Raw genomic sequence first — 13,064 nt, 5'->3', positions numbered from 1 at the left:
CCAACCTTAGCAAATGCACATAATCTGACCATGCAAACCCTTGCAAACATAGTTTCCTGCAAACAGTGATCACAGAAGGGCAACATAAATATATATGTAAAGACTTGAGCTGTAAATCTGAATGCTTAAAGTGTTAATTTTAAAGGCACAATTGCAATGTCAATGGGTGAGTTTTTTAGCCGTGAAACCTTTCATTCTGCTGCAATTCACATCTCCTTGTAGATTCCGTCAATTAAGGATTCCTCTGTGATGGGCTCCTTATGAACAGAATTCCAGTTCCTTTATTACACGTTAGCACACATTTTGAGGAGCATATCTTTAACTGAAATTATTACATGGAATTATTTCTGTCATAGTAACAAGCTCCATTCTGCTGTGCAGGCTTGCACACAATCTTGACATCTTCATTCAACATTCTGGAAACTGCTATTTCTGACAAGATGACTTCCGTTCTCTGAGACTTTTTGCAACTGTTGTTTTATGTCTTTCCCTTATGTAAGACAATGAACATTTTTAGGCATCTCCATGTTTTGATGCCTAATTTCGATCCATTTTGCTTTGAAATTGCAGGGCCTTATTTCCATGTTCATTAAAAGCAGGCTTTTTTTCATTTTGGGGAGCCCTCATACTGACTCCAGCCTTTAATTATGGCATTCAGGGCTATTTCACCCCACACATGAAGGGCAAAATAACTGCCACGCCAAATAATAACTCCACATCAACTGCAGGTCATAATAATATCATCACCCTACTTCCACAAGGAACCCACCTTGAGAGGCGCCACTAAAATTCTATCTGTGAATAGAAGAGCAACATGTTTTTTAGAATTCACAATAACATTAACGATGACTCTATATTATGCTAGATCCTGCTGTTTCTATATCATGCTAGGGGTGCAAAGAAATATCATAACGCGGCCATGGCAGCACGCCATCACTCAACATACTCGCGCTGCTCTCATCACAATAACCAGGAAGGGGAATAATGATTACACTAAATTGAAAGGCAACTTATATATAATCATCTAAGTAAACCACTAGGTGACAGGTGGAAACTAGCTACCTGCAAGAGAAGTTTAATTGATGTCACTGCCCAGACTGTGCCTATTATAATGCAAGTTCTATCAGACTTGTTGGTGGCATTATGGGAGTAGGGAAAAGTGCCACAGCTATTCAGGGATAGTGCCATCTCAATAGCCTGCTTTCTAAAAGGACCTGCACCCCTTTTGATTCTCGCTGATGGCCCTGATTGATTTGAAATTCTAGGGATCCGGAGGGTGAGAAGGAAGGCCCACATCCATGAGCATCCTCTGATGCGCTGCTATCATTGCTCCTAGGAACACTCTGCGCACACCTGCATGCAGGGCATTGTTCTGCGGCTGGACCACTGCCAACGTCGTCATTCCTGCTAGGGACAGTGGTGAGTTGGGAGCCTAAGCAGACGGGCCCCACTGGCTTGGTGGATGTTCCACATTCTAAGTACCATAGCCCCTGGGTGCCCCACAGCACCAGGGCACCCCACAACTTCTGTGGCCGATGTCAGCTCCCTGACCACTTCATGAGAGTCCCCTAGGGCTCCTTAGCCAGCGTGGGGTCACCTGGGCAGCACTATCAAAGAAGGCGCACCCTCTATGAGGCTACATTGCCCCACTCCATCCAATACCACCGCCACTGGGGGCTCTGCTTGGCATGGGTACGCTGGTACGGTTTGATGCTGCAAACAGGCACAAACGTTGCTACCATCATGGCTTCTGCCATCACAAAGGCCTCCATACAGCGCTGGCGATGCTTAAGAGCAGAGGGCACAGCAAACCACGGCTTAACACTGCTCTGCGTGATGTTTCCCCTGGGTGGTGGGCCAAACTTCACGGAGAGTGGTGGGCCCCAAACCCTGGCTGCTCCCCTGACTGCAGCACAAGAAGATTGCAGACCTCCATAGGAGCTCAGGTAAAGCAGACTTGTCGCTAGTTATGTTATGATCTAGCCCAGGTAGGTTCCAAGAATAAGGTGGAACATAACTGTAGGTTCAGGTGAGTCTTTTTATTCAGGTAAATTCAAGAGGACAGAGAAGGGAGGCCGACTAATACCCAACAACCTCCAAGTGACAGTGCGGGGACACTAGGGACACACCATTCCACACATTCCACCAGCTTTTATCACACTCATGACATCAAAGACACAGCACAGACACAAGCAGATTCTCAAAGCTACCCTTGAAACGCCTGTAGTCATTCCTCCTGACGGCCATAAACACAGGTTTCTTAGAGGTAGGGGCCCTATGGAGTCTGGTGGGGCAGTACTCCTTGAGTTTTTGCTTTGGGTAACCTGACCTAGAGTTACAATACGCTTGGTGAATAAGTCAAAGAGATTTGCAACACAAAGGTGCTGAAATTAGGAGCCAGTGAAGCAGGGTCAATGGAAGAGGAATGTGATCCCAAGGTTTCAAGCCAAGAAGTGACCTGGCAGCCTTATTCTGGATGGTCTGGGGGTGGTCGATGTGTCATTTTGGAAGATCCAAATTTTGACTATTGCTGTTCTCCAACCTAGAGATCAAAATGGCCGTGGTCACTCCTGTTCTTTGCGGCATGTTGAGAAGAGAAATTATGCATTTCAGCATTTGCAATTGAAAATGGAATTCCTTTCAACGCTCTTGAAGCTGTTATACAAAGGAGAGAAGCACATTCAATATCACTCCAAGGCGCTTAGCAAACGTGGAACGGGTGAGTGAAGACCCAAGCATGGACAACCACGAGTAAAGGATTGAGGCATTCAGACAGAGAAGGTTATCAGCCGGGCAGTTCTGAATGTGGGCAAGGAATGTTGAAATTAGAAGCAAATCCTATGGGGCTCCACCAATTCTAAGGTTTGACAGGGAGCAGAAATATGGGGTTTGCTAACGGTTTCAGGTACGTGTTAAACAGGATTGATCCTTGGGAAACCCCACAGTAACTAATTGTTTTAGAAAGAAAGAGGACAGATCTTACTTGCAACCCTCCATGGCTAGAAGGGTTGTTGTACATGTGAGAGCATTGCCTTCAATGGTAAATGACTTAAGCCGGTGAGTGGGGTGGATAACTGTGTCATAGGCCGCTGATAGATAGATCCAAGAAAATGAGAATGTCTGGAGTGTTGCTATGTAGTGAATTCAATATGTCATCCCTCATAACTCCCTCAGGGTCCGTCACTTCTCCAAGCAACGAGTTGGCGGTAGATCTCTATCTTCGGCTGGGGCCTCCCTCTGGAACAGCCTCCCTGCCTCTCCGAAACTTGAGAACCATTTCCAGTTCCGGAAGCATCTCAAGACCTTCCTCTTTGCTTCTGCTTTCTCTCCTCCTCCCCCCCTGCTGAACTCCTGACTGCCCAGGATCCCTCCCCTGCCATTTGCACACATGCACTGCCTCCCGGACAATACCTACACTTGGGGGCTGTTACTGTATCCCTACAATCCCCTACCAGCTCTTGACACTTGATGTCTGCACTTACCTCTGCACTGCCACCAGCTGGCCGCACTTTTTTTTATATCTATTTTTCCTATTTATTTTATTTTATTTATTTTACTGTGATCCTATGTACTGCACTGCCCCTTCACTCCTTTACCCCCACACTTTTCCCTCGGCCCCCCTACCCTGCACTTGCGGGATCTCAATGTCACCTGGCCTAGTAAGATCCTTGTCTTTGTCTTCCCTCTGTTCCCCCTCCTTTGCCTCATCGCGCCTTGAAACACTTGTGTATAGACGCGTTGTAAATGCCATATAATATCATATCATAAATAAGAGAGTCAGTACCTCTGGTTGGACTACATCCTGATTGGTGGTCACAAAGGGGCTGTGTACCTCACTGCAATCCTAAAATTGGTCTATTTGTGATACAGCGGTAGTTTGCAATAGTTTTTGGACTTTCATTTATTATTTCAAAAGAGGAGAGATGTGAGCCTTATTTGGAAGGCAGGGGAAGTCACTTGGTTCAAATGAGCTCTTCACCCAAGCAGTTAAAGCAGGTGAAAGGGCCACAGTGCTGTCTTTGATTGTACTAACAGGACAAGGGGTCACGTGCTCACAGGAGGCTGTCATTTTATTTGCCATTTTCAGACTTCTGCCTCAGAGGCCGTTTTGAGGTAGGATACATTGGCTTTTATTTCCAGATGTGGGGGAGAGGAAGTTCTAGCCTGCAATGTTCGATTGGATGGTTTTGATCTTCTCTTTCGGGAAAGACAGGCTGTCAGAAAGTTCTTGAGATACAGTAAACATGGCTCTGCGTACATTAGAGCCCCGAAGGTTTGACTTTCATGCTGATTGTTGGAGCAAGGACATTGAGGTTCTGGTGTTGGTGGGAAGAATGTCAAGGGGGCTGTACTTAAATTAGGAGGTTTGAAGGTATCAGTAATCAGAGCAGTGGATACCTGCTTTATGGGCCTCTCCATCATAGTCACATTAACCGATGGAAGTGTAAGAACATGCATCTTTTCAGATAGCACACAGCTGATAGAGATTTGAGCAGGGTAGATGACTAATTTGTGTGTTTAAGAGAAGCACATGAGACAACATGAGTAGGACAATACAGCAGGATATTCAGGAACAATGAGTCACAGAACTTTAGAAAGATTTTGGTCAGCTTGTCTGCAGGGCTGTCCAACCAAAAGTTAAGATCTCCCATGTTGAGAATCACATTCATTAGCACCCGGGTCAGGGGAGCCAACCAATCAGGTTGCTTGGTTCGTGGGCTGAACCCCATGATCCAAGTCTACGTTCCGAGCAGTCTGAAGACTGCTTCCCTGCCCTGCCATCTCCCCTCGCGTCCAGTCCGGTTTTCCTACCCTCCACGCCCGCTACCCCACTCACCTTTTTCTTTTGGTGGCAGCCCAACTGCCACCACCACTCCAGCTGCCCCGGCCGCCATGGAAATGGAAGAGGGGCTCCCCATGGAGCCCCGTGTTCAAGCTCCTTGGTGGCCATCTTAGGTAAGTATTGTGTATGAATGAACAGGACACTGCAAAGGTGTCTCATTAATTCATACAAAATACATTGCTATCAGCATCCCATGATTCTGGATTGGAAACCCAAGGTGCAGATAGCAGTAATACTAGATCCGGCCCTCAGTATCGGGTGGTAACGGCGCCAGGTTCCATCCTATAGTTTCGGCCCCTAGCCGGTTACCACCCGATCTGGCCTGCTGAATCGAGTATTAGTGCTATGTTATTATTTGAAGATTGGAGATGTAATACACCTATTCTTCGGCAAAATGAGTCATCGCCTAGTGGTCAATTATGATGACCAAAGTCCGTGAGGCATATGCTGGGAGTTAAGAATACATTTGTTTGCATTGCTTTCAAAGGAAGAGGTAACATTGGTAAGGGTATCAGTGGTGGGGATGTTTTGTGGAAGATTAAGTCAACACCTGCTCCAGAACTGTTCATCCTGTTACTTGTAGCCAACATGCGGAAGCATGCAATCAATGCAGCATAGTTATTTCAGTATAGACTGGTATTGGCAGGTTCTGCTCGAGACAATTCTAGAAATTCATGAAAAATGTGTGGAGGTTTGTCAGTTTAGATTTTTTGTGCTTTGTCCTCCCTGATATGCCATTTTATAAAACGTTTCCACATGTATGCTCCCCCAACTGTATAGAAAACTAGCAGTACAGTGACCTCTATCTTTAAAAAAATAAATGTAATGAAAAGGGAACGTCAGGGGTTTTTAATGTAGCACACTAATTTTGTCAAATCTACACTTCTTCCTTTGTACATGAGTTGTTGGAGATGCTGATAATACGCCAAAGGTGGTTCAAAAATAGTTGTTTTACATGAACAATAAATGTATACACCATTGTGCCAGAAAAAATGAAAAGGAGGCCAACATTAATACCAAAAGGAAATTTGGATCCATGAAATATGGCCATCAAGGCTCTGCCAAGGCTTTTTTAACAAGAACAAAATATATACATAATGGGCGTTATTACAGTTTTGCCAGTGCGGGAGAAGTGCCGGGAAAAGTATACACAAGTTTGCCAGTTGGGGTCACTGCATTACCTCCAACCAAGACCAAGAGCTGGAGGTAAATCAGGCCCCACTGGAAAATAAAATGGCAGTATTACTGGCTCCGGAATGATCGGTGCCGGTAATACCGCCAATCCCCTCCATGGAGTCAGATGGGACGCCATTGAATGGGGATTTACTGCCATTTGTGCCACCAGTAATATCACAATATTTTGCACTGATATCGAGCGGACCGAACTGCACTCTAATCAGTGACACAACAGACCAAATCCTTTTCTTCGAATGTTCTACCCTATGCATTCTCATTAAGATGAACTTGAAAAATGAGATGAGTTAAATCAAAGGAGAAAGTACACTGACCATAACAAGTCATATATCTTACAGAAGCATCACTTTCTTACTTCCATTGTGCATTAAAGATTGATGAACATAAAGATTACAGGACAGAGTATTGACCACACATATGGACAGCAGATTAAGAAGACTTTTTGGTCTACAGTAAGCAGAATCATATCTCCTGGCATCGACTAAGATGAAATAGAAAGTTGAAGACTGAATCAATATCTGAACTTTATGAACTTTATGAATTGTTGCTCCTGATGAAGGGACTTTATTTCCCGAAACGCGTCAAACTCTTATTACATTTGTGTTTCCATTTTGTTGAACTATTTCTGGTGAAATTTGAGAATAAATAATTCACCACCTATATTCACATAATTGGTTTATGTAAATATACATTATATATAACTCATGCTCTATATGATACTGTCATCCAGATTAAACATTAAGTACTTTTGTAAACTTTTGACTGACCTTGCTGTTAGCATTTGAAGTGTGCAGGGTACGGGAGTGTCCACAAATTGAGGACACTTTATTTTTCTGTGATTTAATATCCCAGTAATACCGGGATATCAGGCGGCAGAAACGGTAGGGCAGTTTGCCGGTATCCTAATCGGCCAGATACCAGGAAACTTGTAATGAGGGCCATTAATGTGTCAAATATGTGCTTTCTCTTTTGTACAGCATACTTCCCAATATTCACCTCTTTAAGCAGAGCAAGTCCTCCCTGTGGTCCCCTCCACCCTCGCGCAAGAGCTGCAAAGCAGAGCTTAACAATGTTTCGCTTGCAGCTAAGCAGGGGGACCAACTAAACTGATTGCACTTCAAAGAGCCCATCAGATAAAAGTAAGCAGGCTTTAACAAGAAAAATAACTGTTCCTGAACTGTAAAAATGGTTGTAAAAGGTGGTTTATCTATGAGCACTACAAACAAAAGTAATGGTTCTCAGTTCCAGTTATCACTCCCTCGCTTCAGCCTCCTCTGTTTTGTATGTGCCACTGACTGTCTCTGCTTATGTTACCCTACAGAACAGCATCCTGACTGGTGTGTACCCGGCCAGCCCTACCAGCTGGCTACTGGTTACAATTGGGACCGTGGGCGCCTTGTATGCCAAGTTTGACCTGTCTGCGGGCATCATCGGCCACATCAGTGGTGTACTTCCTGGGAGGTGAGAAATCTCTCTTGCAAACTGCTGCGCCATGTATTAGGTCCTGCTACCTTCACCAGGTACACCCTGTTACAACACATTGAACTCTGCTATATTCTGCGAACCAATACTGCACCCCGCTGCTTCATGCTGCCCTGTTTGCTTACGTGCCCTGCTGCATCCTGCTGCACGCGGATAAAGCCTGCAATTTCCAGCTTCACCCTGTTGTGTTCTGCAGTGTCCTGTTATGCCCTGTTCCTGTTGTGTCCTCCTGTGAATGAGCTGGTGTGTGTTTGTGTACATTCATGTAAAGACTGGTCATGTATAGATGGACGTGTGTGCAATTGTCTGTTGCTCTAATTCTGATGCTATGGGGCTACTCTTGTATATCATGCACATTTTATGCAGGGAACCACTTACACTAACACTTGTGTGTCAACAGTCGTCTCTGCAATGTTGATTGATTTTGTAATAGGGCAGACTCAAGTTCCAATATTTTAAGTACACCCCGTCACAGAAAGGATTGCTACTGCGACCTGCCCTGCATGCTCATAGCGGACAGCCTTCACATGAATTGCTATGGATTCCACCTTTTATCTGCAAGTGCCAAAGCCATACGGAATCCCATGTGGATTCCAGTATCTCCACCTGCATGAAATTTCAGTGCAGGGGGAAATGAAGGCGTTGATGCACGGATTGTCTGGGTAAGATTTATTCTTGCACTCTTTTACCCAGCTCTATCCATCAACTACACAAAACTTGAAAAGTTTGCAATTTACTGGGGGAGGCCATGTCTCCACCAGAACATTATGAACCGGCAAGCACTTTGCCTGCATTGTGAACTGGTGAACGCTTTGTCTGCAACTAAATGTGCCCTTTTGTGTTTTTATGTTTGAGGGTCATTTTATAGTAGCAATTGCATGCAAGAGAGCACCCACATTACCACTTATAAGCTATTGAGTCCCCTGTAGGCAGTTTTCAACTTTTGCAATGAGTAGTGCAAAAGTAGAGTTCAACCAGTCTAAATTGCCTTTACTCTTTACTTTTATTCTCTGTCAAAAAATTAAATGCTGCCTGCATTTTACGCTTTGCAGATGGCATTTACCAATGGATTCCCAATGAATCTGCATTCTTTTAGCGTGTGCTAAATGGAGGCGGATTCTATAGGAATCCATTTGCATACGCCTGCATGAAAATCTCATGCATGTGTTAAAGTTCTTTACTTTCAACAAGGAGTTGGAAACTGCTCCAGAGGAATTAACTCTGGTTAATGCTGCTTCTTTGCCTCGAAAGCAAATGAAAATTGAATGGCGAGTTAAATGTAGATGCAAAAGCATTACGCCTTGCTTTTGCGTGTTCATTTACCATTACACCCAATATACAATGACGCTGTTTATGTCTCAAATACCTTCTGCAATGTGGAAAAGGGCTCACGGCAGTTCCTGTTGTGCATCGTTAGGGCAAGGACTCTACACTCAATACAGACTAGGGTTGTGTTTTTTGTGTGTTGTGCAGGTGGTGTTTTCTGTTACATGCTTTTTCCACTTTTTCATCTGAATCTTAGTATGCTGCGTTTGTAGGAATGTGACGTTGTGTGGATGTGTCTGCGTGTGTGGGGGGAACTAAAGGTTGGAAGAGGAGAAGGTGCATTGCTTCTTGCATTATTTCTCTTTTTATTATCAGTGTTGTCATCAGTGTGTGATCTGACAGCGTTTGGGGGATGCAATATATTCCACGCCCTCAACTTCCCATCTTTGTGGAGGAAAAGCAGAGAATACATTTTCTGTGCATATGGCTGCATTCCACATGTGTTCTATGTACATGGTGCCTGGTGCGTAGATACATGTTTTGCATTATGTGTTTTTTTTGGCTGCTTTTGGTTAGCCCATGTGTGTGTGTGCTTTGTATGCTTGATTTTTGTGTTTGCCTTCTACATGGGGCTCCAGTGAGTGGTGGGAATCTGTAGCATGTGGCACATCGATACAGCACGCTGTGGTCCACCAGTGACCCCAGCAATGCGATCATGGAACATTACACCTTGAAAGTGGTGAACGCCCGCCATCCTCTGTGTCACTGCTATGTGTGGTGCTCTTCTTGCTGTAGATACTCCCAGATGTAACTGTTGGGAGGTGGACGCCTGGTGGCCCTGGTCCCCTTAGGTCTCACTCCTGGGGAGGTGACATCTTGGTACACTAGAAAGAAATACTGTATTTTTCTGGTGGGAGGTGTGGGCCTTGCTGGCCTGAATTCACCTAAGTTTAACTCTTGGTGCTGCATAAAGTGTGCTGGTGGGGAGATGGACTCCTACTGGCCCAGTTCCACCTTGGTTTCCTCCAGTGAAAGGTAAACCCCTGGTGCTCTGACGTACCCCAATGTTTGCTTCTGGGTTGGTGGTCTACTCACCTTCCCTTGCTCTCCTTCCAGGGCCTTCCTCAGCACACAGACTGGAACCCTTGTGAGTGCCACCCTCTTCTCCACGGGCCTATGGCTGTCCGGAATCCTCTTCTTCCGGCAAGCCACAAAGATGCTACTGTCCTACCACGGCTGGATGTTTGAGCCCCATGGAAAGACGAGCACCAGCACCAAGATCTGGGCGGTAAGTGGTGTCAGGTGTGTGAGGATGCAAGACCAGGTTTAATGTTTCCAGGCATTTCCTTGAGTGACCTCAATTATTTATCCTTTTATGTACAAAATAGCAACTTTGTTCCTCCATTTAAGATAGTGCCTATATTAGTACACAAGAACTGCCTTTTTTTAAGCGGAGCACCCGGGTTTACGCCTTCATGAGATTTTCATGCAGGTGTAAAATCGATGGATTCCCAAGGGATATGCATCACAATTGCACCTGCTCAATAGCAAGTGGATTCCACTGGGATCCTTTATAAAACGCTGGCTGCAGAGTGTAATTTGTAGGTAATGTTTCATTGCTCTCAAATCACCACGCTCCGAGCAGCCTCGCGGCTAGATGCCGCCATCTTCCCCCACCAAGGAATGAGGTAAGTTGTGTCCCACTTCCTCTCCCTCCTCCCCCATCCACAGAATTCCCTCCCTCCCCCCTATACCCACTTACCTTTGTTGAAGTTAATTTCGGGAGAGGACGCGCTGGTAATACTTCTTTCGCCAGCGCGTCCGCTCCCGATCTGCAACAGTCCAACATGGAAAGGAAGAGGAGACTCCATGTAGTCCCTTCTCTCCTTTCAAGGCCCATAGTTACAGGCTTGGGCCTGTAACTATGGGCCCCGAGGCATTAGCTGACTCGGTAATGCCCCCGCGGCTGGGGGCCTATTGCTTAAAAGTTCCACATTGATGTCTTGGCCTGCAGAAGCTGTGAAGGGGCACAGAAAAAAACAACAGCCATTGTTGGTCCAAACACGGGACATTTTGTTCAAAATTACGGACGTTTCCGGCCCAAATGACTCATTCTCAGCTAGAATCAATAGGTCGCAAAACTATCCTTTGTTCTTCCCAGTCATGGAAGTGTAGCTGAAGAGTAGAGACCCATAACAGGTAGGTATTAGCTAAACCGTGGCCTTTAAGTCCAGATGAAGCAGAGCCTACCAGTGTACTGGGCCAGGCTTGAGCCTATTGCTGCTGCAGGGCCACCAGAGCCTTCCAGCCTGACCTGCACAGTGATTCTATGGTATTGCTCTGCAGCACATGCAGGTACCCACACAAGGCTTCTGCTGGCAGGGCCTAAAATGCTAAAGAGCATGTCCACCTCCACCGAGGGTGCAGTAGAGCTGACCCGCAATGCACGGGGACCCCCTCATCCCCAAGAGGCCTGTGGTTCTGAATAGAGTCATGCCACTTCAGCTACATTACTACCACCCCATGTCTTGCGTTCAGAGGAAACTACAGTACTTACAGACAACAAACTGTTCAGCCCTTCCTGTAGGCATAAACCACAGTAAGGAGCAATGCTAATTTTACTAGCACACATTCGGCCCGATTCATGGGATTTTTAGCACGGTGCAAAGTGACTTTGTATTGGTGCAAAGTGACTTTGCGCTACCAACAAACACCCAGGCAAACTCCCTTTGCACTGCAAAACTATCGTGACCGCTCATCTTTGTGCTAAGGCCCTACTGGCCTGACAGGTTATCCAACAAGAGCCCTTAATCAAGAGCTGCATTCACGAATACATTTTCCCAAACAATACACACGCCTTGAAAGAGACCCATGTCGGGTCGAAATGCGTGTCGGCTTTAAGTGTGTAATAAATCACTGTCATGTCTGTGAAACAAGTGGCTAGACTCCTCAGTTATTACTTGACAATTCATGTCACATCACAACCCTCATTATCACTATTCCAGCGCCTGGGTGAACGGGACTTACCAAAACCCACTTCTAAACTCACCGAGATAGAAGAGCACTGTCTCTAATGAGCCTCTCACCGGCTGCAGGACCCACCTTAATCATCTAGCTCAGCGCAGTGATCTATATATTCTAGTGCTCTACTGCCTTTCCCAGTACTGCAAAAATACACTTTGCACCACTCTGTGAATCAGGCGGTTTGTTGGCAGTGCACAGTCACTTTGCATCTGGTGAAATTTCCATTAATCAGGTCAATTGTCTCCTGCACACCGCCCACAACCTCACCATGCACCTTGGTGAGTAGGTGCTCGTTGTGGTGAGGAGGCTTCCTAGGCTGAAGTAACATTTGGCTAAAGAAGCAGAAGGAGTACGGATTGACAGACACAGAAACACAGCACCATGGGGGTGGGGGATGGAGGCACTGACTCATCACTCACGATTTACAATTTAGCCTTTGTGTGGAAACTTGATGCCCTGTTTGATATGGAAGGTGCAAGGCTTGGAATAATACTTTCTTCCACAGCCTCGGGCACTCCCAAAGACTGATGTATGGGGCCTGGCGGTCGTCTCTTTAGTGGCTAGAAGTAGTTAAAGGCACTATATGTGGGCACTATATGAGGGACTTCTTACAGGGTTTATGGTTCACCATTGATCACCAGCTGAGCTCTAATTGCTTGTGTTGCCAGCCAAATGGTGGTTTGGGAACAGCCCTGCATGATATCTTATTTTACCTTTGTATCGTTGTGTTGACTTATTTTTCTGTATGAGAGTAATGCAGCCTATGTCTGTATACAGTTGCATTACTCTGGCATTCTCAGCTCCCCATTCTTCACATGTGATACTAAACAGTAGGGAAATTGACCCAAGGCCTGTGTCAGAGCAGTGAAAACGTCTGGTATGTCCGATTGCATGTGCACCAAAAAAGCCAATCCCTAACCCCATGTCCAGTACCCGTGCCCCCGTTTTACCCCCTCCCTCAAGAAAGTGTGTTAAGAGCAGCCCAGAAGCTTGTGCAGTTAGATTGCTTTTACTAGCGGTCAGCGACCGCCAGTGAATTTGTGTGCTTGCAGTGGTCTGCTGGATTCCTTGCCTGCATTCTAGATCTAGAGGATTTGAAAGATTGGCTTCTCTCAGAGGACAACTCTCAGACTGTTCATCCACTGTAACTTTTACATTGGTTTTAGGCAGTAGACTCATGGTAGCTATAATTTCTCCAGCATGGGTCTGGCATGGATTCACATGCTCATGAATATTCCCTGTCGTCAGGCTGGGA

General features: G+C 45.7%; 1 protein-coding gene across 1 annotated transcript in view; it reads left to right on the top strand.

The window, feature by feature from the left end:
* Positions 1-13,064, top strand: part of CPT1B (carnitine palmitoyltransferase 1B) — a 607,650-nt gene that overhangs the window by 180,250 nt on the left and 414,336 nt on the right. The window contains exons 3-4 of the mRNA XM_069629453.1: positions 7,359-7,498; positions 9,902-10,073. Of these exons, the coding sequence (XP_069485554.1) occupies positions 7,359-7,498; positions 9,902-10,073 (312 nt within the window). The remainder of the gene's footprint in view (positions 1-7,358; positions 7,499-9,901; positions 10,074-13,064) is intronic.

Source organism: Ambystoma mexicanum, chromosome 12, assembly GCF_040938575.1.
Source record: "Ambystoma mexicanum isolate Mex_15411 chromosome 12, UKY_AmexF1_1, whole genome shotgun sequence".
Lineage (NCBI taxonomy): Eukaryota > Metazoa > Chordata > Amphibia > Caudata > Ambystomatidae > Ambystoma > Ambystoma mexicanum.
Note: the sequence above shows the minus strand (reverse complement) of the source record. Positions and strands in the feature narration are given on the sequence as shown.